This window comes from Suillus subalutaceus (genome assembly GCF_016647625.1).
Source record: "Suillus subalutaceus strain FC151 chromosome Unknown DFJ58scaffold_15, whole genome shotgun sequence".
NCBI lineage: Eukaryota > Fungi > Basidiomycota > Agaricomycetes > Boletales > Suillaceae > Suillus > Suillus subalutaceus.
The window spans coordinates 149794-171641 of NW_024540264.1; the positions used below are offsets into that span (position 1 = coordinate 149794).

At 49.8% G+C, this 21848-nt stretch overlaps 8 protein-coding genes across 8 annotated transcripts; 5 read left to right on the forward strand and 3 right to left on the reverse strand.

The window, feature by feature from the left end:
* Positions 1-269: 269 nt before the first annotated feature.
* DFJ58DRAFT_860095 (cytochrome P450) lies at positions 270-2682 on the reverse strand. The gene is made up of 11 exons (XM_041394007.1): positions 2221-2682; positions 2028-2163; positions 1929-1977; positions 1826-1877; positions 1694-1779; positions 1356-1642; positions 1190-1299; positions 968-1141; positions 702-916; positions 606-651; positions 270-549 (listed from the first exon to the last, which is right to left on the reverse strand). Exons 1-11 carry the CDS (start codon positions 2446-2448, stop codon positions 409-411), a joined length of 1524 nt encoding a protein of 507 aa, XP_041248081.1. The 5' UTR covers positions 2449-2682; the 3' UTR covers positions 270-408.
* A 1229-nt stretch (positions 2683-3911) lies between these two features.
* DFJ58DRAFT_723701 (acetyl-coenzyme A transporter 1-domain-containing protein) lies at positions 3912-6391 on the forward strand (the record flags this gene model as incomplete). The annotated part of the gene is made up of 15 exons (XM_041385042.1): positions 3912-4269; positions 4333-4352; positions 4414-4429; positions 4475-4698; positions 4749-4815; positions 4864-4878; positions 4929-5055; positions 5105-5207; positions 5267-5345; positions 5395-5731; positions 5779-5854; positions 5910-5967; positions 6021-6086; positions 6142-6303; positions 6354-6391. The coding sequence occupies 15 exons, from the start codon at positions 3912-3914 to the stop codon at positions 6389-6391; spliced, it is 1746 nt and encodes a 581-aa protein (XP_041248082.1).
* A 187-nt stretch (positions 6392-6578) lies between these two features.
* Positions 6579-10858, forward strand: DFJ58DRAFT_114123 (uncharacterized protein). Its single transcript, XM_041378689.1, has 6 exons — positions 6579-7040; positions 7103-7268; positions 7325-7888; positions 7941-9937; positions 10000-10336; positions 10403-10858. The coding sequence occupies exons 1-6, from the start codon at positions 6690-6692 to the stop codon at positions 10681-10683; spliced, it is 3696 nt and encodes a 1231-aa protein (XP_041248083.1). The 5' UTR covers positions 6579-6689; the 3' UTR covers positions 10684-10858.
* A 26-nt stretch (positions 10859-10884) lies between these two features.
* DFJ58DRAFT_768021 (uncharacterized protein) lies at positions 10885-13317 on the reverse strand. The gene is made up of 2 exons (XM_041388903.1): positions 12596-13317; positions 10885-12541 (listed from the first exon to the last, which is right to left on the reverse strand). Exons 1-2 carry the CDS (start codon positions 13055-13057, stop codon positions 11033-11035), a joined length of 1971 nt encoding a protein of 656 aa, XP_041248084.1. The 5' UTR covers positions 13058-13317; the 3' UTR covers positions 10885-11032.
* Positions 13299-14788, forward strand: DFJ58DRAFT_768028 (band 7 family-domain-containing protein). The gene is given in 10 exon segments (XM_041388904.1): positions 13299-13529; positions 13581-13684; positions 13735-13812; positions 13831-13833; positions 13862-14071; positions 14122-14217; positions 14266-14277; positions 14328-14358; positions 14406-14437; positions 14488-14788. 10 exon segments carry the CDS (start codon positions 13496-13498, stop codon positions 14698-14700), a joined length of 813 nt encoding a protein of 270 aa, XP_041248085.1. The 5' UTR covers positions 13299-13495; the 3' UTR covers positions 14701-14788.
* Positions 14789-15054: 266 nt separating this feature from the next.
* Positions 15055-16505, forward strand: DFJ58DRAFT_714317 (uncharacterized protein; the record flags this gene model as incomplete). Its single annotated transcript, XM_041384005.1, has 4 exons — positions 15055-15096; positions 15144-16082; positions 16139-16400; positions 16459-16505. The coding sequence occupies 4 exons, from the start codon at positions 15055-15057 to the stop codon at positions 16503-16505; spliced, it is 1290 nt and encodes a 429-aa protein (XP_041248086.1).
* Positions 16506-17026: 521 nt separating this feature from the next.
* Positions 17027-18011, reverse strand: DFJ58DRAFT_654044 (ATG16-domain-containing protein; the record flags this gene model as incomplete). The annotated part of the gene is made up of 4 exons (XM_041381771.1): positions 17027-17371; positions 17420-17678; positions 17736-17865; positions 17921-18011. The coding sequence occupies 4 exons, from the start codon at positions 18009-18011 to the stop codon at positions 17027-17029; spliced, it is 825 nt and encodes a 274-aa protein (XP_041248087.1).
* Positions 18012-19019: 1008 nt separating this feature from the next.
* Positions 19020-21725, forward strand: DFJ58DRAFT_768034 (vacuolar protein 8). Its single transcript, XM_041388905.1, has 9 exons — positions 19020-19174; positions 19228-19314; positions 19365-19601; positions 19653-19775; positions 19884-20006; positions 20060-20311; positions 20362-20736; positions 20784-20906; positions 20957-21725. The coding sequence occupies exons 1-9, from the start codon at positions 19141-19143 to the stop codon at positions 21454-21456; spliced, it is 1854 nt and encodes a 617-aa protein (XP_041248088.1). The 5' UTR covers positions 19020-19140; the 3' UTR covers positions 21457-21725.
* Positions 21726-21848: the final 123 nt, after the last annotated feature.

The window sequence follows — 21848 nt, forward strand, 5'->3', positions numbered from 1 at the left end:
CTGGTGAGCAGCACGTGTACATATATCTGAATAGTGAGTCTCGGCATTACCAAGCTGCACTGTTCGGTCTGACCAAAGGGAAGTTTGAAAAACTGTGCTTCGTTTGCAAAGCGCTGGCACCACATGGCGTACCCGCATGCGCGTTCAAGTTTTTACCAAGTGAGGTTGACACGTGATGGCGACGTGAAAATACATGCCGCGGAAAACTAGAGAAATGACCTTTTTTGCTTCCTCCACACACCGTAGGAGTCGCCGACATCTGGTGTAGATCAAGTGTAGATGCTGGGAAAATATGGCGTCCTTACAAGGTAATAACATAAGTTGAAGTTCTGAAAGTGCAATAATCACATCTCGGTACATTACAAAAATGGTATAAACATGTGCCTACAAGCTCGATCAATCGGCTTGTCACAGCGTTCTGCGAACTGTAAGCGGTAGTGAGCTCGAGCCTTCTCCCTTAACTCGGGGACGAATGACAAAACTCTGGAAAGCCTCAATTTCATGTGGACAGGAGAAGGCAAAGTGTCGGAGCAGAGTCACTGTCAGAGCCTTCGACACGTCATGATCAGATAGGGTATTCAAGGGCGAACATCATGAACGCCTACCTTTATTTCGGCGGCCGCGAAGTTTCGCCCGAGGCAGCCCCGGGGGCTGTCAGGGGTCAGCAAAAGAGATGAGTACCAAAGGAGTAGTACGCCTACCCGACACTAAAAGCCAACAACTCGCGGCTGGTCCTGGTACCGCGGTGGAGCCAGCGTTCTGGTCGGAAGTCATCCGCGTCGAATCCCCATGTTAACTTGTCCTTTTGAATCACATTAACAGGCAGTGATATGATTGTGCCTTTCGGAATGACGAGGTGAAGATCACCAGACCCTGCTACAGGTTCCGAAAGAGGAATACTGATGGTCTCAGCAGCCTACGCGAACGAACTTTGGTAAATATTTCGGTTGCTTGCATTTAACCTTACCTCATGATGGTTTTCGAGAACAGGTGGATGAAGTCGGAGCGTCTCTAGGAAAAATGCGTCGAGAAGAGGGTAAGCATTGTTGAGTTCGTCAAATGTAGGGTCTCCAGCAGTTGAAACTTCTTCACGGATTGCTTGCTGCCATTCCAGATTCGTGGCAAGCTCAAAGAACAGCCACTAGAAGACGTTGTCAATCAGATTTTGAGACTAGTTAAGTGAACCTACGGCAATTGTGGCGGAAACTGGTTCATAACCAGCTGAAATGATGGTCCGCATCTGCGCTGCAACTTGCTCTTCATCCATACGTACAACGGCAGTGGCTTTATCAGCTCGTACTGTGTAAATCATTGTGTCAGCAAAGTAATGATCCACGAATAATTCAGAATCATACGCATCAATGACATCAGCGTCTTACTGTTCGGATCACTGACAGCTTCCGCATCCTTCAAGATATCTGTAGCCAGATCCCCAAGCTCTTTTCGGGTTTTTCTGATCATCTGTCCTTTCTTGCCAAGATGCAAGATAGATGGTAGTAACCAAAAAAGAGCTTTCATGTAAAATGAGGTAAGCGATTTTTCGTGATTCGTCAAGCCGTCTAGGGTCTCCGCAAGAGCGTGTGGCTGGCCTCGAAGGCAGTCAAAGTCGTACGACAATGTTGCTCGTCCAACTGTATCCAAGCTGTATAGAATTGAAATAAGGGCACACGACACACTTGCGGGTAATACATACGCGAAGCGCCCGGCCCAGTTGGTCATCTCAATCACAATTTCGTCGCTATGTTGGGCATCAAAAAGCCTGTGCCACTGAGTCACCATCTGGAAGAAATTAGAGAAAGCATCCAACGCGATATATGCAACTTACTTTAGCGGCGTTTTCGTAGAACACCGGAGTCAAGTTCCGCGCAGACTGCGGACTGCAGCTACGTCAAGGTAGAGTTACCACCAAGATAACGTGCGCTAATTACCTTAATGCTGGGCCAACGCTACGCCGTTGCTTCTCATGAGCTTCTTTGCCTTGCCACACACATCAGTGAGTGGGGTTAAGATCTGCATTGAATGATTACCTTCCACCCAGAGAATACCCTCTCCGAGCAGCATACGAAACCAGGCACGCACACCTTTGGGCTTGGGAAACTGGTATGCGCCCTCTCCCAGAATAAACGATATCGCGTGCGGATCCGTAACAGAAAGGAGCTGATGCTGATGAGTGATGAGAGCAGTGAGCGACGCAATAAAGTTCGAACAGGATGCCCTTACACCAAACGCTCCTGTAAATTTCACAACATTGCCGTATGTGCGGTGCCAGTCCAGATATAAGGCACCAGGTGTGTTATAATACAATACCTTTTCTTCACCCCACACCCAGGAGGAAGTCTTCGGGCCAGGGACGAGGCGCAGGGCGAACAGAGACGAGAGTCGCTGTTGAAAGAAACGTAATATGTATACGAAGGCGAAAGCAATGGAGAAATGGTAGATGTACAACATGGAAAGCGCAACTGTTTGGAAGAGCCTTGGAGCGTGATATGTCGTCTGTATCGCAGTGGCACAATTGAGGATGCAATCAGGAGCACCTTTTTATGCATCCTGGTACATCCAATTCGCGTAATGTTTTGGGCAAACATTATAGATCGATCGGATTATGATGTTCGCCGTGGCGTTATGATTGCGTCAATGCTTTCAACGATGTAAGGAAATCTGACCAGTCATACTTGGCAAGTCTTTGCTCCTGATTGACGCTTTGCCTGATTCGATGACTTGGATCTAAGTCCTGGACATTACATGAGCTGACAGAGAACTCGAAGAAGGCAACGATGCATTCAATTGAGACATGATTGAAAAGGCACCATGATGAGCTTAGTCACTGGCCCGCTGTAGTACCCATCCGCGAGTCTGCTGAATCGCACTTGATCCTGATACGGAATGATGGGTAGCAGAATGATGGACGCGAAGAAGACAGGGCAAATTTGCATTTGGCATCTGTATTGAGTGTATCTGCAAACAGAACAACTGCCCCGCGTGTGTCCAATCATGATGTTAGCAACGGACTGGACATGAAAGCCATGCCACATCTTTAATCCGATTAGCATACGATGATTAGTTTCCGAGGGAAAATTTATGTTGCATCGAGTATATGCCTTGCTAAGTTGCTTGACCGACTTGGAGGGTACAAAGCAGTCGTGAGATCTGATAATTATAAGTCAGTTGTACTGGAGAGAATGGGACAGACTGACCGCCTTACGGCAGTGATTCTGGAGCACTTTCCAGCTGAGGATAGTTGGAGCCGAGACAGAAATCGAAGCGAACTAGAACGTATTATCTACATCAGTATTAATGATCATCAATTGTTCGTTAGTAGTAGTAAGGATGCCCTACATAGGCATCTTCCTATCGATCCTAGCAGCATAACAAAGGATGCCCTTTATTACGAGTCCGACACACAATGCTGTTTTACGACTGATGGGTCGATCCAGCGGTGAAAACCTAAGCGAGAGGGTGAACTTCGCGCGTGTAGATCAGTCATGGAAGATCAGAAAACAAAAAGACACGTGAAAGACACCGGGCCGTGTAGGTGGGGAGCGCGGTGTGACGAGCTTGCTGGCAGGAATGATTGTGTTCTGTCGTTGAGTCGCTGTGGCGAGAACCAAAAAGACATGAGTTCCACCGAAAATGTCCAACTTGAAAGCTGCGGTCGATTAGGAGAACATAAACATGATTTCTACTTGACTACGAGCTTGAATGCGGCATGCGTTTGACGGACGGTGATATCCCTGCCAGCGATGCAAAGTTAAGGAATTGAGGAAACATACCAAATTTGGAAATTGAAATATTGACCCGGCGTCGTGGCCTAACGCGATCGTGTCACTTCCTTACAACCTGTTACGAGCAGATCAGCTTTCTATCACCCACGTCGAGTAAATACGGTCGAGCAAGGGTCAACTTTATTTCGCATGTCTGTCTTCCGGAATAAATCTCCTTCAGAAGATCCTCCTAGCTTGCGCCACAGGTCCAGCAACGTTAACGTCGTCGTGGAGGACTACACCGATCAAATTGACATGGCCCCGCTACCGTTTTTTCACAAAAACACTATCTCTTCCTCCTTGGACAGCATTCGAATACTGCCTCGCGTACCTATGGGAACATCTTCAGGCATTGAAGATGTCGAGCTAAGTTTGTTGTCCGAAGAGGAACGGACGAGTACTGGGCGAAACCTCCAAGATGGTGACGCGCATTCTTCTGCAGATGGAGCGAAAACGACTGCTATGTCTTCTAGAGACAAAAAGGCAATGACCCTTTTGATCATTCTTTGTCGGTCACTTTCATATCTCCGAGCTTTCAATCCAGTTCACATGACCTTATAATCCCTATTAGATTTAATCCAAGGAGTTCCTGTAAGTTATTTATCTACCTCGGATGTCGCGCCGGGAGGGATGCTCACTATTCCATGAACAGCTTGGCCTTGCCCTTGGTATGATACACTTCTTTTTTCTGCTCAATCTCTGACATTTCTTAGGTTCTGTCCCGTTCATTCTCCGAGAACATCTATCATATTCACAACTTGGCGTATTCGCATTATCCAACTACCCATATTCGCTCAAGCTATTATGGTCTCCTATCGTTGACTCAACATTTCATCCTTCCATTGGTCGTCGAAAATCATGGATAATTCCCATGCAACTCATAATCGGCTCCTTAATGCTCTACATAGCATCGAACGTCGGGAAATTAATGGAAAATGTACGTGGTAATTGCTAGACTTTCAGTCGTCCACCCTGACGTTGAGTCAGCCTGCAGATAATATTCATGAACTCACTTTTGTATTCACGTCGCTGGTATTCTTTTCTGCAACGCAAGGTACGTGCATTCATCGTGCCCCTTGTTTTATACTGAAATGCCTTGCAGATATCGCTGTCGATGGTCCCTTATTTTATGTGTTTCCAGACACGTCAATACTAATATCATTCCAGGATGGGCTTTGACGCTTCTCTCTCAGGAAAATCTTTCCTACGCGTCTACATGCCAGACAATTGGGTTGAACACAGGCTTCTTCGCCTCTTTCACTGTCTTCCTAGCGCTAAACAGCGAAGCATTCGCGTAAGTAGTTTGTGTTCAACGCCCCGTATCATTCGGTGACAAATTGCAGCGAGAAATGGGGTATTCCACGCCTCGAGTTAAGCACATATCTCCGTTTTTGCAGCCTCCTGTGCTTCGGAGTAACTTTTTGGCTAACCTTCTTTGAAACAGAGGTGACTATCAAAGAAACTTCTTGCAATGAAACTGATGACAAAATGATGCGTTTTTTAAGGGTAATGATTCATTAGACGAGTCAGAAATGACTGTTACATCCGTTTACAAAACCATATGGAACATCTGCAAGCTAAAGCGTAAATAATTTCATTTTCGGATCATTTAGTAACTGATGATTTCTTTCAGACGTTCAGGCGCTCATTATCATGCACCTCTTCGCAAAAGTCGGGTTTCAAGCTAATGAGGCAGTCACTAGTTTGAAAATGATTGAGAAGGGTTTGGGTCGCGAAGACCTTGCTATTGTTGTCCTCATAGATTTTCCTTTTCAAATCTTGGGAGGCTGGTTTGCGGCGAAGTGGTCTAGCGGCGACAGGCCACTCCGTCCATGGATATGGGCATTTTGGCCCCGACTGGCATTTGCCTTTTTCTCGACGCTCATCGTCTACTGGTTCCCAACACCCCCTCTTTCATACGGGTTTTTCGTCTACCTCATCATCCACACAGTGCTACAGGGACTTGCATCGTATGTCCAATTAATGAAATGCTGAGCAAGGCTGATTTATTTCGTAGGACGATTCAGTTCGTTGGGATTTCAGCATTCCACACCAGAATTTCTGATCCTCTCATTGGAGGGACCTACATGACGGTATGAGATTTGCACGGTTCCTTACTTGTCGACTAATAGCCTCATTCCCATTTAGCTACTCAATACGTTTACTAATCTAGGAGGGACGTGGCCGAAGTATTTTGTATTGAAAGGTAAGGGTTTGTGTCAGCCATATTCTCCGAGCGCTACTAATGCTCCGACAAAGGCGTCGATTACTTTAGCGAGGCGTACTGCGAAGTGAAGGAAGCGCACAGTGAGCTGCTTGTTAAAAGTATGCGTGAATATTTTCTGCTCTGGGTGCTGCTTTGATGCTTACTCGAAACCAGCTGCCGAATGCGTCTCTGACCACGGTAAGGAAGCCTGCTCGGATATCGGTGGGAAATGCATCACAGAGCGTGATGGATACTATTATGTTTCGGTGCTATGCATGTCGTTTGGCGTGCTGTTCCTAGTGTTTTATATCATTCCCACTGCACGCAAACTCCAAGGTAGGTAAAACGTTTATGTCACTTCGGAATTAACTCAGGCGTCTGTCTAGCCCTTCCCATGTACAGATGGCGAGTTAGTCCAGAGTGAGCAGTGCACGGGTGCAAAATCAGGCTGGGGTTTGGACTATCGTTTGTTACTTATTCTAATATTACTGGGTGGTAGATAGCTCTTGTTCATTTCGCAAGTTGCTCAATGTACCTTTGATGTAACCAGTACTCATTCTTTGAGGTGGCTCCCGCCTGCCCTAAATTCAGACCGCGTCCATATCCTGTTTTCCACGGAAACGTGCAAACCATACCGCTGAGATTTTTCGCTAGTCACTTCTCGCACTAAGCAATAGCTATTAGAATCAATCGTTCTGCACTAATCACCACAAAATCGCAAAATGGCAACTACAACCATGCATTTTGGCCCCGAGTGGATGCGCGCGAAGCCACAAACTCCTGCCGCTCGCCCCCAAGCACCTCCCTCTCCACCTCCTCCGGCAATATCTAATACACAGCAAACGAACGCGTCAACTTATTCTGCACTCGTTACACCTGCCGCCGCACCAGAGCCTGAGAAACGTGATGAATGCCGTCCTTTCAGATATTCAAAGGAAGCAATGCTCAGAATCTACAAAGAGGGTGGCGGGAGGGGCGGTCTGGGATTAGAGGTGGAAAGGTGGGAGGGCATTGTACATGAAGTCAGCAGTGAACCCACAGGATTGCGCGAAATGAGCGATGCGGAAAAGAAGGTCAGGCAAATTGGACTTCTAGTTTATGTCTTCGGCCTCATTGGCTCACATGAGGCATATAGCTGTTTGCTGGGCCACTTAATTCCGAACTTCGACGGCGCCAGTCTACCGACCTTATAAGCACGCTGTCATCTCCATCTGATAGACCCAGGTTGAACCATTCCAATACCGGAGGAGCGAGTCCTATGAGAGGGTTTGGTCTTATGGGAAGGAGGAGAGACAGCACAGGTGAACACTGGAATATTTCTGACCCTTGTTGTGACACTGATCCAGGTTTTGCTAAGATCAACCACCACTTGCATTACCTCGTAAATTGTCTGTGTCTAATGCACAAGGTAATTCTCCACGCGACGGAGCACTGCCTTCCCCTCGTACCCGAATAGGCGGCTTTGCTTCAGGATTCGACGGTGTTCTTAACGGTGGAGATTCTTGGATGGCTAGACGGCGAACATCGGAGAGCGTACTGAAAGTTGGAGGAGTATCTACGGGGACCCGTCCGGAGAGCAGAGAAGAGGATGCGAAAGGACATAATATCAAAGAAGTGGAGGAAGAACACCCAGTACAAAACACCGCGCTCCAGCCTAGTCCTTCCGGCGCTTCTCAATTATCTCCAATCCCTGATTCCCAGCCCCCTGATATCACAAGCAGCAGTCCGAGCCAGCAACCTGCGCTAAGTGCAGATTCTGCGGCACATCGTATGACTGGAATGAGTCTCGGTGAAAATGGGCAGACCAGCGCGAACTTTCATCTCAACCCGGTGACCGACAGTCTGACGACGGGTCCACCACCGGGTCTTGATCCGGCTAGCATTGAGTGGTCATACCTGGATCCTCAAGGTCAAGTGCAAGGTGAGTTCTTCAGATTGCAGTCACGAGTTCCGGAGGTGATATTCCTTCCCAGGTCCTTTCAAAGCTGATATAATGCAGAAATGGTTTGATGAGGGCTATTTCACTCCCGACCTCCTGATGAAGCGCACTCATATTGATCGAGAATGGACGGCGGTTGGGATTCTTGACCACCAGTCCGCTGGCGGGAAAATATTTCTTTCACAATTCCCAACGTCCACCGGACCTCCTGGTCTCAGTATCCGTACCGATTCCTCGCATAATTACTCCCCCGCTCATGAGCATAATACATTCAGTGGATACCAGCCTGTGCCAACTCGGACTCTCCGTACTGCAACATTGGACCCATACCTTAATAGCGCCTCTCCTTTAGATTCTCCCTCCTCGTCCTTTGGTGGTGGGAGGTTTGGCAACGGCTCCCCCGATACTTCTGCATTGGCGGGGAGAGTCGGAAACCTTTACACTGGCGACTCGGGACTTGGCTCTCATGGTTTTACTGTAAATCCAGGTCCGTTCGGTCCAGTTGGGGACCCCCGCTCGTCGTTCAACACTTTAGCACCTGGCAGAACTTCGTCACTGGACACATTCAGCACCTATAAGAATAACAATAACTCCCAATGGCCACCGTCCATGACCCAGAATGTGCAACATTTTGGTGGCAGTGAGCATTCCCTTGCGACTGGTTTCAACAATGGCATTGGCTCGGGCGTCATGCCGGTACCTGTGCCAATTGCGCAGAGCCACTCTTTCACACAAGAGCCCTCGTATAGTGATGGCACGTACAACGCCATGGGCAGTCTCGGCGCCTCTCACGACTCACCCATCGCACGGCACCCCGTCGAGACGAACGGGCTAGGCTTCAACAACCTAGGGATGAACGGTTCACCTTACGTGCAGCACTTCCCCCAGTCCCCTGTCGTGCCACAACAGCGCTCGTCTACATCGCCGTTCGGTGAAGTTCTCGCAAAGGTCGCTGAAGCCCCTGCCGTGCGGACACCAGTGTCTGCGGCGCAGCCTGAGAATGTGTCATCACCCTGGGGCGCACCCGAGTCTGCTCCTGTACGCCGCCCTGTGGCTGAGATCCCTACCCCGCCCCCTGTTTCCCAGCCACCTCCAGCTGCCTGGAGTCAACCCCCGCAACCCGCCCGTAATGCCCCCAAGTCAAAAGACCCTTCACCATGGCTGACAGCCTCCCTAGGCGTCGTTGATGATGGATGGCGCGAGGTTCCTGGCCCAAACAGTCTCACCGTGAGCAACCTCGGGCAGCATAATAAGATGTATGAGGATGTGGATGAGGAGTCTAACGTTGCTGTGTCACCCATTGGGGGAACGGAGGAGGAAGCTGCACCTGTACCCGCGTCAGAGATACCCCAGCCAGCGCCCAAGGCCCCAACCCCCGCTCCACACATTGAGCCCCTGACATTTACAGCGCCCAAGGCCAAAGTCAAATCCACTGTTCGTGAGGCTCAGACACCCGCCCCGGCTTCTACACCGAAATATACACCTCCCGCACCCGCACCCGCACCCGCACCCGCACCCGCACCCGCACCCGCACCCGCACCCGCACCCGCACCCGCACCCGCACCCGCCCTAGCACTCGCACCCGCCCTAAAGAGCCCATCTCCTGTTCCAAAGCCTGCGTGGGCGACTGAAGACGATGCGAAAAAGGGCAAGGCATCGCTCGGTCTGCGCGAGATCCAAGAAGCAGAGACAAAGAAGGCAGAGGCACGTAAGGTTGCAGAACGCGAGCGACTTGCACGCGCCAATGTGCCTACCCCACCTGCTGTCGTCGAAGATGCGCAGCCGTTCATCGCATCGTGGGGACTTCCAACCTCTCAAACGGGTGCACGAGCTGCTGTGACGCCAAGAGGTGGAGAGGCTGCAGCAACACCTACAGTGAGTGCTCCGGTGTGGACGTCAACGAGTACGGTACCTGCCAAGAAGACGATGAAGGAGATCCAGGAGGAAGAGGAGCGCCGGAAGAAGATGGGACTGAAAGATTCGATGGCGGCGACGGCTGCAAGGCGCGGATATGCAGAGACTACTTTCAAGGTGTGTGCAAAAATCTCCACAATGCGAGATTGCTTGTTGATTCCCTTTGGAACGCTGTGTAGGTGGTTCCTAGTGCACAGGGCCCTAGTGGCGGGGCATGGACGACGGTTGGCGCAAATGGCAAGACAAACGCACCTGTACCTGCACCTGTACCCGCACCTGCATCTGCACCTGCACCTGCACCGGCGCCCGTTCGTCCAGCTGCCACTCCATCCGTATCTACACAAGCGGCGCCTACGCCTCGCCCCAATGGTATAACAGTCCGCTCGACTTCGCAGGCTTTTACAAAGGCTGCTGCTGGCGCACCATCACACGTGGACGACACGCCCGTTACGTCTACCCACGATTTCCTCAAGTGGCTGAGCGATACGCTGAAAGGGCTCAATAATTCCGTGAACCGTGAGCTATTCTTCTAGATCGCTTTATTAACTGTGCCTGATATACGATAATATTTCGGGTGAGCAGTGGAAGACATAACGCAGATGCTCCTCTCTTTTCCCCTTGACCCAGATCCTTCTACATCAGAGATCATTTCCGACCTGATCTATGCGAATAGCACTACGCTCGATGGGCGGAGGTTCGCAGCAGAGTTCGTTAAGCGCCGCCGGGCTAGTGGGACAGCCGGACCAGGACCAAATGGGAATGGAAAAGTGTCGATCGCAGACGTAGTGAAGGCGGCGCCACGAGCTGCCCAACCGGAATGGGGCTTCAAGGTAGTGAATAAGAAGAAGAAGGGGAGGGCGTGAGTGGGAGTAGGAGTGGGGGCATATTTTTAGTGTTGTACATGCATACTCATAAGGATGCTGAGACACTCATTCGCTTGTTTTTTATCATCTCATGAATTAATTTTCTCTGTTCGAGTCCTAACATTGTGATCATTAATGCTGTTTTGGTTGTACTTCAAGTGACCAATCGCGTCATCAGAATCAGTCAAGGTCATCCAACAATGTTGTACAACAAATATGCATTTGGTAAGTACTCATTATACATACTGGAGTCCAGTAATGATGAACGAACATAAGTAAGGACTTAAGTGAAATTTAAAGAAAACATAGTCAAAAATAATAGACAGCCCACGACCCTTCATGCACATGCTCAGAGAAGGAGGAACGTATCCTCTTCCGCTTCAGACGAGGATTCCACACTCGAATAAGATTCTGAATCGGACTCTGTCACATTCACCTCCGAACCCGTCTGCTCATGATCAGATCCCAAGGAAGAAGACGCCGCCGCCGCCGGTGCAAACGTTGCCGGCTCATCTGCAGTAGCAGTATCTGCCACCTCCGCGGGGATATCAGCGTCCGCATGGGTTAAAGTCTCAAAATCGGGAATGGAGACGGGAGGAGAGACACCGAGGGTGATCTGGGAATGAGAATCGGAGGTATCGAGGGGAGGTGGCGTTTGGTGCCTTGCAGATGGGGATGACGCTTGCACAAAGTCTGCATGGGTGGTGCTCTCGATGGTTTCAGTGTCCTCACTCGCCGTGTCCTCAGAGACAGAGACGGTGCTAACTCCATCTACAAGCGGCCCCTCGGACTCTTCTTCCTGCGGGACCGAAACCTCCTCAGCTGTCAACGTCTGGGAACTTTCAGAGGATGATGTGGGAAGAGAAGCAGAAGAAGCAAGGCTCGGCTCCGCCACAGATGCGGTTGCAATCTCGATGGAAGCAGCCGGTGCTTCGATCCTAGTGTCTGTGATTGCTTCGATAGGAGAAGAGGCGGCGGGTGCGAGTACTTCGACTGGAACAAACACGTTCGTACGAACTTCGTCTATAACGGGAACCTGGATGGGCGCGAGATCCGCAGCGGTAAGATTCTCCGGCTCCGAGGACTGCTCGACAGGCACGGCAACAGTTGCAGCGTCTGCCCTCCTGGCACGAGCACGACCCCTTCGCTCTTCTACACCTCTCTCAAGCTCTTCCAGCGCTTCCCCTACGCGTGCCACAACTGCGCGCCTTGCATCTCTCACTACGTGTGACCCAAAGCTTGGGACGTTGTCCAAGTCACCGAGGAGCAACGATAGCGCATGCTCCTGTGCGCGGAGAGGCGCGTTGGTCGCGGTGTATGTCAATGCAAATACGTCATCAGTGTCGAGAGCTGAGTAAGCTGGGGACGGCGAGCGCGAAGGGGAGAAATCGAGTTCGGCAGGAAACTGGAAGCCAGCAACGAGTGCCTCCAGACGGGATACGATGGAAGTGATCTGGGAGAGGGAAGATGCGACTCGAGCTGGACTTGCATAGGGCTCTTCTTCGGCGTCAGAGTCAACCACCTCTTTGGCTTTTCCCTTTCCCTTGTGTGAAGAGGTAGTGCCCTCCTCGTTGACGTTGACTTGCGTAGAGGCAGCGGCAGCGGATGTCACTGGAACGTGTTCGAAAGGAGTGTCGCTTGAAGTGTCTTCAGACACACCAGCAAGGATCGACTCGAAGATATTGCTCAATTCAGACTGGTACTGGTCCATCAGACGCTCCTCGAGCCTGTCCTTGACTGAAGACTCGGCGTTGGACTCAGGGATTTCTTTGCCTTTTCCTTTCCCCTCGTGTAAGGAGGTGCTTGCCTCTTGCACAGGGGCCTTTGGGGTGGAAGCTTCGGCCAGTGTGGGCAGTTCCTGGGATTGTGGTAAGTCAGACGAAGTAGAGTCTGTGGACGTGAATGAACATACAGCATCCACAGGCAGGCCACAAGGCCAATATGCACCGAGCAATGTCTGTGCATTTGCGAGGAACCTGTTAGCCTCTGCAGCGCGGCGGCGAGCGCGGAGTTGTCGGTCCATTTCTTGCTCCTTGCGTTGAGCCTGGAAAGCAGCATACCGCCTTCGGATAGCGGCGTTGTAGTCGTGATGGAGTTGCTGGATTGCAGCCTTGCGGCTTGCCCTTGAGAGGGCAAGCTCGTATTCGTACTCAGCAAGGTCGTTTGTGGTGTAGCCGTAGTACGGAGACTGCGTATGAAGATAGTCATCGCGCTCTGGCACGCGGTTAAGCAGGCCATTCATGCTGAGAGCATTTGAGATGGACTGATTCCTAAGTCGCTGCTGCTGGAGAGCCCATGCACGTTGCTGTGCAGCATAAGGGTTGACATGGACAGATGGGTAGTGGTAGTTATTGGGTGTAGCGAAGACCAACATTGTGAATTGAATTCGAATGAGATGAGATTATGGGAGATGTCATGTTGAGCACTGAATTTATATGGCTGGACTGTGGGCTGTGGACTGTGGAATGACGAATCGTCTTGGTGAGCAGGATGTACGCGTAATTGACAGACGCGTCCACCAATTCATCGTCACTTCCACCAAATTCGAGAATGTACCCAATTAGGAAGGTCAGATGAGTAATCTTTGAATCATGAGGGCTCAAGCTAAGTCAGACCTCAGAGCAAGCGCTTTCTTCACTAACCTGGACCGGTAGTTGAATAGACTAGGACCATCATGCATCATGAACCACATCGTTTTGTTTTGTAGTAATACTAATTCCAAAAATTAGCATAAAAAGTTTGAACGCGTGGCTCGGCAAAACGGCAGACGCGTTGTTTGTGTCGTGCTTGGCTTACCTTCTTTCTCTCCTTCATGGCCTTTCCACAAGCTGCAAGTCGTTTCCTCGGTAAGAAACTGTTCGAATACAATCAAGTCTTTTAACATAGTACTGCTAAAGTGCCCCTTGGCTTGGCCGTTGCCGTTGCGCAAGCCAGTATCTACGATGTGCCAGGTGGTTTCCGGGCAGTCATGTTTGACCGCTTTTCTGGTGTAAAGGACACGGTGTGCAAACTCTTTCACAAGACTGCCACTTTATAGACAATCCAATACAGGCAACCAGTGAAGGCACTCACTTCCTAGTCCCATGGCTGCAAAGAGCAATCTTGTATGACTGCCGGATTAAACCCCGGGTACGTCATTTCCGTTACAACTATGCCTCTCCTCAAAAATTCTCTAGAAATTTCAACAACCACCGGTTCAAAAGACTTGCAAATGGTCTCCATCACACTTCGTGTCTTGTCCAGACCAGACGTCGAGCATCTACCTCGCATTTACCAAAGCCTTGGCTTGGACTATGACGAACGTGTCCTACCTTCCATCGGGAACGAAGTCCTAAAGGCTATCGTGGCACAGTTTGATGCTGCTGAATTGATTACGCAGCGTGAGGTGGTAAGTCGCTTGTTTCTCATCGTCGGGCCAGGTTCATAGAGCTTGCGCAGGTCTCGTCAAGAATACGCGCAGACTTGCTGCAACGTGCCGGCGAGTTTAACATCAAGCTGGAGGATGTGTCTATCACGCATCTGACATTCGGAAAGGTCCGTCGTCCTTTAACTTCATCTTATGCAACTTGACACCCTTTGTAGGAATTCACCCAGGTTTGCACGAGGCTAGGACATATTGGATCTATACCTAATTAACTTTACAGGCTGTTGAAGCCAAGCAAATAGCACAGCAAGGTAAGGTTTCGGCTACTGTATTACTATGACAATCTGACGTGCTGCAGATGCCGAGAGAGCCAAGTTCATCGTCGAAAAGGTGGGTTCTCGGTAAGGAGTTCACCTGATCAGGTTACTGACGGCATGCAGGCGGAGCAAGAGCGTCAGGCCGCTGTCATTCGTGCAGAAGGTGAGGCAGAAGCAGCAGCAACGATTTCAAAGGCCATGGACAAGGCTGGAGACGCCTTCATTGCACTGCGTAAAATAGAGGCAAGCAAGGCTATCGTGCAGAGCTTGGCTGCCAATGGGAATGTGACATATATTCCGAGCAGTGGTGTGTTATTAAACGTACCTACAAAGTAGTCCATCTACAAAGTTCTACTACTACTACCATTAAATTGAAATCGGCGATGACCGTGGGATCAATTCCCATGGATGATGTGGTGAAAAATGGGATTGTAAAGATCTTAGTCGACGACGAAGTGCGAAGAGGCCTGCAACGTCGTTCAAAGTCTCTCTTGTTCTCTTTTTCTTTGTCTCTTTCTCTCTCTCTTCTCGTGTTTTTCATTTTTCTGTCTATTCTCGACGGACAATCCTTAAGCTCTCTCTGATTTCAGTAATCAATTCTCCTGTGCGTCTTTTCATTTCCTCATCAATCTCTCCCAGCTCACTCAAAATTTATAGCCTCTCATTCTCATTCACTCTCCATATTAAATCATGAATCCAATGGGTGGTATGGGTGGCCATGCGGAGGCACCAGTGAGTACCCTTCTCAAAGCCCATAGATATGGTCTCATGCATGGCAGCGGAGGGCCCATCTTTACGTTGGGAACCTTAGTCCAAGAGTCACCGAGTACATGCTCACAGAGATCTTTGCCGTTGCCGGTGCAGTCCAACACGTCAAAATCATCCCTGACCGCAACTACCAGCATGGTGGTCTCAACTACGGTTTCGTCGAGTACATCGACATGCGCGCAGCTGAAACTGCTCTCCAAACTCTTAATGGACGCAAGATCTTTGACACTGAGATTCGCGTCAACTGGGCTTATCAAGGCCAGCAAAACAAGGAGGACACTACCGGTCACTATCACGTTTTCGTCGGTGACCTCAGTCCAGAAGTCAACGATGAGGTCCTCGGCAAGGCTTTCAACGCGTTCTGCACAATGTCTGACGCTCGCGTGATGTGGGACATGAATTCGGGAAAATCACGCGGTTATGGGTTCCTCGCCTTCAGGGATAAGACTGACGCAGAGCAGGCCATCGCGACTATGAATGGCGAATGGCTTGGCTCACGTGCTATCCGCGTCAACTGGGCAAATCAGAAGACTCAGGGAGGGCTGCCTGCTCCTCCACGCCCCGGAGGCAGCGTCGGTACCGCACCTGCCCCCATCAACTTCCAGGGTGGGCCCCTCTCTTATGAATCCGTCGTCCAGCAGACTCCTTCGTATAACTCCACCGTTTACGTTGGAAATCTCGTCCCGTACTGCACCCAAGCAGATCTCATTCCACTGTTCCAGTCCATTGGGTACCTCTCGGAGATTCGCATGCAGGCAGATCGCGGATTTGCGTTCGTGAAGCTCGATACGCACGAGCATGCTGCCATGGCTATCGTACAACTGCAAGGACAGATGGTCCACGGCCGTCCCATCAAGTGCAGTTGGGGCAAAGACCGGGCTGACGGGACTCCTGCGCAGCCCGGAGCGCCGCTTAGCCCGACGACTCCAGCGGCTCCCTATGGAAACATGGTGAGTATTTTCGCTTATAAAAATATTCCTTAGAAGGCTCACTGATTCTATGACAGCCCATGTATGGGATACCTCAGCCTAATACTTACGGCCAGTACGGGTTTGGTGGATACGGTGGTTTCCCTAACCAAGGCGGTGCTGGTGGGTCGCCGACGCCTGGCATGCCTCAGGCTAGTCCTGGTGCCGTCGGTTCTGGTCTTGGCAGTGCAGGAGCGGGTGGTGTGGATCCTTCTGCTGTTGGTGCTGGTGCTGGTGCTGCCGGTGCTCAATGGCCCACTGGAGATGCTGCTGCTAGTTACTATGCTAATTACTGGGGTGGTGAGTGTCTTCTTTTCACACGTACCAACCACCTCTTGCTCAACGATTCTTTTTTCAGGATATTACGGCCAGCAAGGCCAAGGCGCCGAAGGCCAGGGTGCTTAAAGAATCCTTGTTTGCTCCATGTTTTATTCATCATCGATATCGTGCTCGTGTCCCCTCCCGAATGTAGCCAGCGAACATCGTCCATCCAAGCCAAAGTGTTTTTTTTCTCGCCTCACCACTCGAATCCAAAATTGTGAAAGCTGTGCTTTTGTATGGTGCCTTCATCCAAGAACAGTCTTATCCTTGTTTTCCGTCTCGTCATTTGTTATTGACTGGTTCCAATTATTCATTTCCCCTTCTGCGTCTCTTGCTAATGAAGTATTTCATCTTCTCTTGTTCTCTTTCTCTCCGTCTTTGATTGTTGTTTGTGTATATATCCTCGGTAGATGCGCGGTTTCCCATTAAACTAGGTCTACTCGACGGTGCAATAGGTTTTTCTTTGATAGTAAAGTCCACGACTTAGCTGAAAAGTCCAATTACGACCGATCATTTGTTCATCCTGATGTTCCGTGAGTCAGAAAGGGTATGTGATTATAAGGGGGTAGTATGTGCATGAAGTAGGGTCTACTCATCGTCCACCATCAACCATTCGGAGTCTGATCCAAGCTCGTCTCCCCCTGCAACTTCGTGCCATCCGTCAATGTCTCCCCTACTCCCTCCCCCTCCTTCACCCCATTTCCCGACACCGAAGTACTATTCCCTGATACTGGTTTTCCATCACCGCCATCACGCCAGTTGAGCACAGCCTGATGCCGCGAACGCATATCCTCATAGAAATCGTTCGCCTCGTTCATCTTGTTTGCTTGTGCCTGCTTATCATCAAGCCATCGTTGAAGGAGTTTAGCATTATCCTTCGTTAGCGTCTGATTCCGTTCATCGATCTGGCCGAGTTCAAGCTGAAGCGTGTTGATCTCATCATGGAGGACCTACGCACGAGATTAAGATCGATCAGAAAAGGGGAGATATAAGCGTACCTGGGCAGTACGATCTTTCTCAGCCATAAGCTCTGCATGCTGATCGACCTTCCTACGCAGATGTGCGACTTCCTCGCGCGCTTTGCGGAGGTTCTCAGTCTCGAGGCGCGATGCTTCTTCCTTTTCGCGGAGGGTTTCGTTCATGGCTAGCAGGCGTTGAGCGTTCTGGCCTTGTGTCTTGTATACGGTCGCGAGCTCATCGCGGAGAGATGAAATCTGGGATTCGAGCGAGGCCATGTACGCTGCACGCACAGGATTGCTTTTCCAGATAACATGAGGTTGACGCGCGTGCGTTGAATGAGATGGATGGACTTACTCTTCACTTGATGCCGTTCCAGGTACATGGACCGTCGAGCTACTTGGATTGGCGCGAACGGAGCCGACGGCTTTGAGGAGAGATGCATTACGCTCTTTGAGGAGCTTGGTTTGTTGAGCGAGCCTGCGGTCTGAATTGGGGGATTAGCGGAGTCTCTTATGGATTGTTTGAATGATGAATCGTACATTGCTCGATGATAGATGCGAAAGCGTTTTGTTTTGCATTTCGCTCTGATAGTCTGAGGCGGAGAAGCTCTTGCCAGGATGGCTCGGCCATGGAAAGTTTAAGGGATCTGCAGCTACACGCTGCATGAAATTCAGTATAGGCGTGACAGCATCACAGTCACGTAGCATGTCTTGAAAAGGAAGGTAGTCTTCATGTCAATACGATACATCCCCTGAGGAATTCACTTATATTCTAAGGAACGAGCGTGATCAAAGTATAGGGTATAGTAAAGAGTACATGAGATGTGATCATGTGCCGATATTCAGGGCTGTTCGTAGTAATAATATCGCAATAATATCATACTCACAAGGAAAACGCAAACTTACCGCGCGAATGGCCGACAGGATTCACCATGACAATGTCCAGTTAATAAAACATTGTAAGTGCTTCAATGAGACCGAGAGCAGCGCTCTGACTCCAACAGTTAGAACGACATTTCTCCATGGATTCATCCTCGGAAAACGCGATGAGGCTCTCGATGGTGAAGGCGTGATACCCGCACCTCGATATCTATGTCTGAGCGCCCCTGTGAGTGTTCTATGGTTACTGTGGTTCTCGGGACTATGGCAATCAAAGCCCCTGCCCGTATCGGTTCAATTGAGCTGACCATCGAGAAACGGTAACCAAGAAGGTGCGGAAATTCATTGGCAAGCGCAGTCAAAGGGATGTTGAGACCACATAATTATGACGGATGTATATCTCGGCGATGAACTCACATATAGAAATAATTGTGCCTCGATGGTCAGCCATAGACTTCACCTTAAAATGGTCTTGTATGTCTGTTATTCTGTGACCTAACGGTTGTCCCTCAGGCCTGAGTCAATGTTCAATGTTTGGAGGACGGGCTTGGCCCATATAGATCATCGTCAACGCTGTGTACGCGGTCGGCTGCGGTCCAGCTACAGACGAGCTATTCGACCGCGCATTCCATTAAAGATAGAAGGCAAGGTTGACGGCGACATAGCACCGTGCACTGAGAGTGTGACATGAGCGTGACTACGGACGGCGATTACCGGATATGAGCTGTTGTAGTTTGGTTCTCCCACGAGATGTAGACGTGCTTACTGTTGCTGGCATACCTTTCATTTTCCTTTATACAACTTTTCCTATATCCTCATCCTCCTTTACCGTTCTCTAGTCTTTCCTTACCCCTTTGTTTACTTTCTGCTCGTCCGGGGTTATGGGCGTCGTCAGCAGTTGCTGTGAATCCTGTTGTAAGCATTACAAACTAATATAGACTTAAATCCCTCTCATAAATTTCTACAAGTTCGCTCGAGGAGATCTCAGCAGTACGAGCCTCTTCTTCTCGAGAATGAACGAGAGGCAGTTGCAGACCTTCTTCAATATCTAGAGAGTATGTATTCAATATAGAAAAAACTAACTTTTGCTCACATGAACATCTAGACCGCACAACCACCAACTTCTTCCAAGGCTCCCCGCTCACCGCATTAACTACCCTATCTTTTTCCGATAATGTCGACCTGCAGCGCAGTGCTGCACTTGCATTCGCCGAAATTACTGAGAAGGAAGTGCGCCCTGTGGGTCGAGATACTCTCGACCCAATTCTTTTCCTCCTGAGCAGCCAGGACACGGAGGTGCAGCGTGCTGCTAGCGCCGCCCTTGGAAACTTGGCCGTTAATAGTGCGTTACACCGCGTTTATGCATTCTCCCTTACTGATGTCACGCACGCAGCTGATAACAAGCTTCTCATCGTGAAACTCGGAGGCCTGGAGCCACTCATTCGCCAGATGCTGAGCCCAAACGTCGAGGTGCAGTGTAACGCCGTAGGCTGTGTCACAAACCTTGCAACACATGGTAGGTCCAGCCCATATCGATGGTGATTATCGATGATTGACTCGCTTCTAATCACTCGCTTGTCCCTTTCTGATTTGCTTCTGTCATCTGATCCTTTGACACCCTAAGATGATAACAAGACGAAAATCGCAAAGTCAGGCGCACTTGTTCCACTTACTCGGTTAGCACGGTCCAAAGATATGCGCGTTCAACGAAACGCTACTGGGGCCTTGCTAAACATGACCCACTCAGGTACGTAACAGTTCCTATTGGAGGACTAATCTAGAATCAATGAGCTTTAATAGATGAGAATCGACAGCAACTTGTGAACGCGGGTGCCATCCCCGTGCTGGTGAGCTTGTTGAATTCAATGGACACAGATGTCCAATACTATTGCACGACCGCGTTGAGCAATATTGCCGTCGATGGAGCAAATAGAAAGAAACTAGCCCAGAGCGAATCAAAGCTCGTAACGAGCTTGGTAGCCCTTATGGATAGCCCAAGTTTAAAGGTTCAGTGTCAAGCTGCCCTTGCTCTACGGAATTTGGCTAGCGATGGTACTTATTCTTCTCTTTGACGCTTCTACTGTTTAACATCGGTTTCGCAGAGAAATACCAACTAGAAATCGTCAAAGCTGACGGTCTTACTTCACTTCTCCGACTGCTCCAGTCTACGTACCTCCCACTCATCCTATCATCTGCTGCATGTGTCCGTAACGTCTCCATCCATCCACAGAACGAGTCCCCTATCATCGATTCCGGGTTCCTGCAGCCGCTCATTAACCTTCTGTCATTCAAAGACAATGAGGAGGTTCAATGCCACGCCATTTCCACACTGCGTAATCTTGCTGCCAGCTCGGAGAAGAATAAGACGGCGATCGTGAAAGCAGGCGCAGTGCAGAGCATTAAAGAACTCGTGCTGGAGGTGCCAATGAATGTGCAGAGCGAAATGACTGCCTGTGTCGCCGTGTTGGCCCTGAGCGGTCAGTCACATGCGTTTCGTCATAATATCTGCTAACGGGTTTGACAGATGAGCTCAAGGGCCAATTGCTTGAGATGGGTATCTGTGAAGTGCTGATTCCGTTGACGAATTCGCCTAGCTCAGAAGTCCAAGGCAACAGTGCTGCTGCCCTTGGTAATCTATCATCGAAAGGTAGGTTTAGGAGGTTTGATCCTACCAGGAATTGAACCTTTTTTTTTCAGACGGCCGAACTGCATCTGACGACTATTCTGCATTTAACGACGTATGGGAGAAACCCGATGGCGGCATGCACCGATACCTTTACAATTTCTTGACGAGCGTAGACGCCACCTTCCAGCACATTGCTGTTTGGACGATCGTGCAGCTACTGGAATCGGGAGATCCTCAATTAATTAGTAATATCCGCCTGTCTGGCCTTTTGAACCCCTCGATCAGGCAGCTCGCACTGTCACGTACACCATCGGCAACGTCTTCCGTTGGTACGCCTCACTCGCACCGGTCACAATCACAATCATACGCAGAAACAGACACCGGCGATGGTCAAGGGGAGATCCAGCTGCTTGCACGGCGGATTCTGGAGTTTGTTGACGGGGATGTTGATGGGGGACTTCCGCGAAGCGTAGCCGGGTCTCACATGGCGGGGTCTTCTGTTAGCAGTGCCAGGGACGAGGAACTCAGAAGGAGCGTGCGGGAGGCGTTTTCGACTGGTTCTCACCACTAGCCAGGGCGGCTAGTAGGAACGGTATATATCCTCTGTTCACGGTCTGTGCCTTGCCTTTCCGTTGTACATCCTTTGCCTTGTTGATCGTTGTGCATCTTCTTTTCTTAATCATATACTTATGTCTTTAGTTTTAGTTTTAGTTTTTTTGTTTCATGGCTGATGAGTTTTCTTTTAACGGTTTCGGATGCCTCATGTTGATTGAACGGTGACGATTACGATTGAATGCTTGTGCATATAGTGACGAATAGACTTTACTGCTGCCAACGTTATCTTGTCTGTGGGAGTAAAGGCCTTAAGGCCCGAAGGATTTAGGTCCCCATTTCGAAAGAGGGTGGAGTTTCCTAATGAGGAATTGAATGAGTAAATTTAGATTACACTATTGTTCCACGACG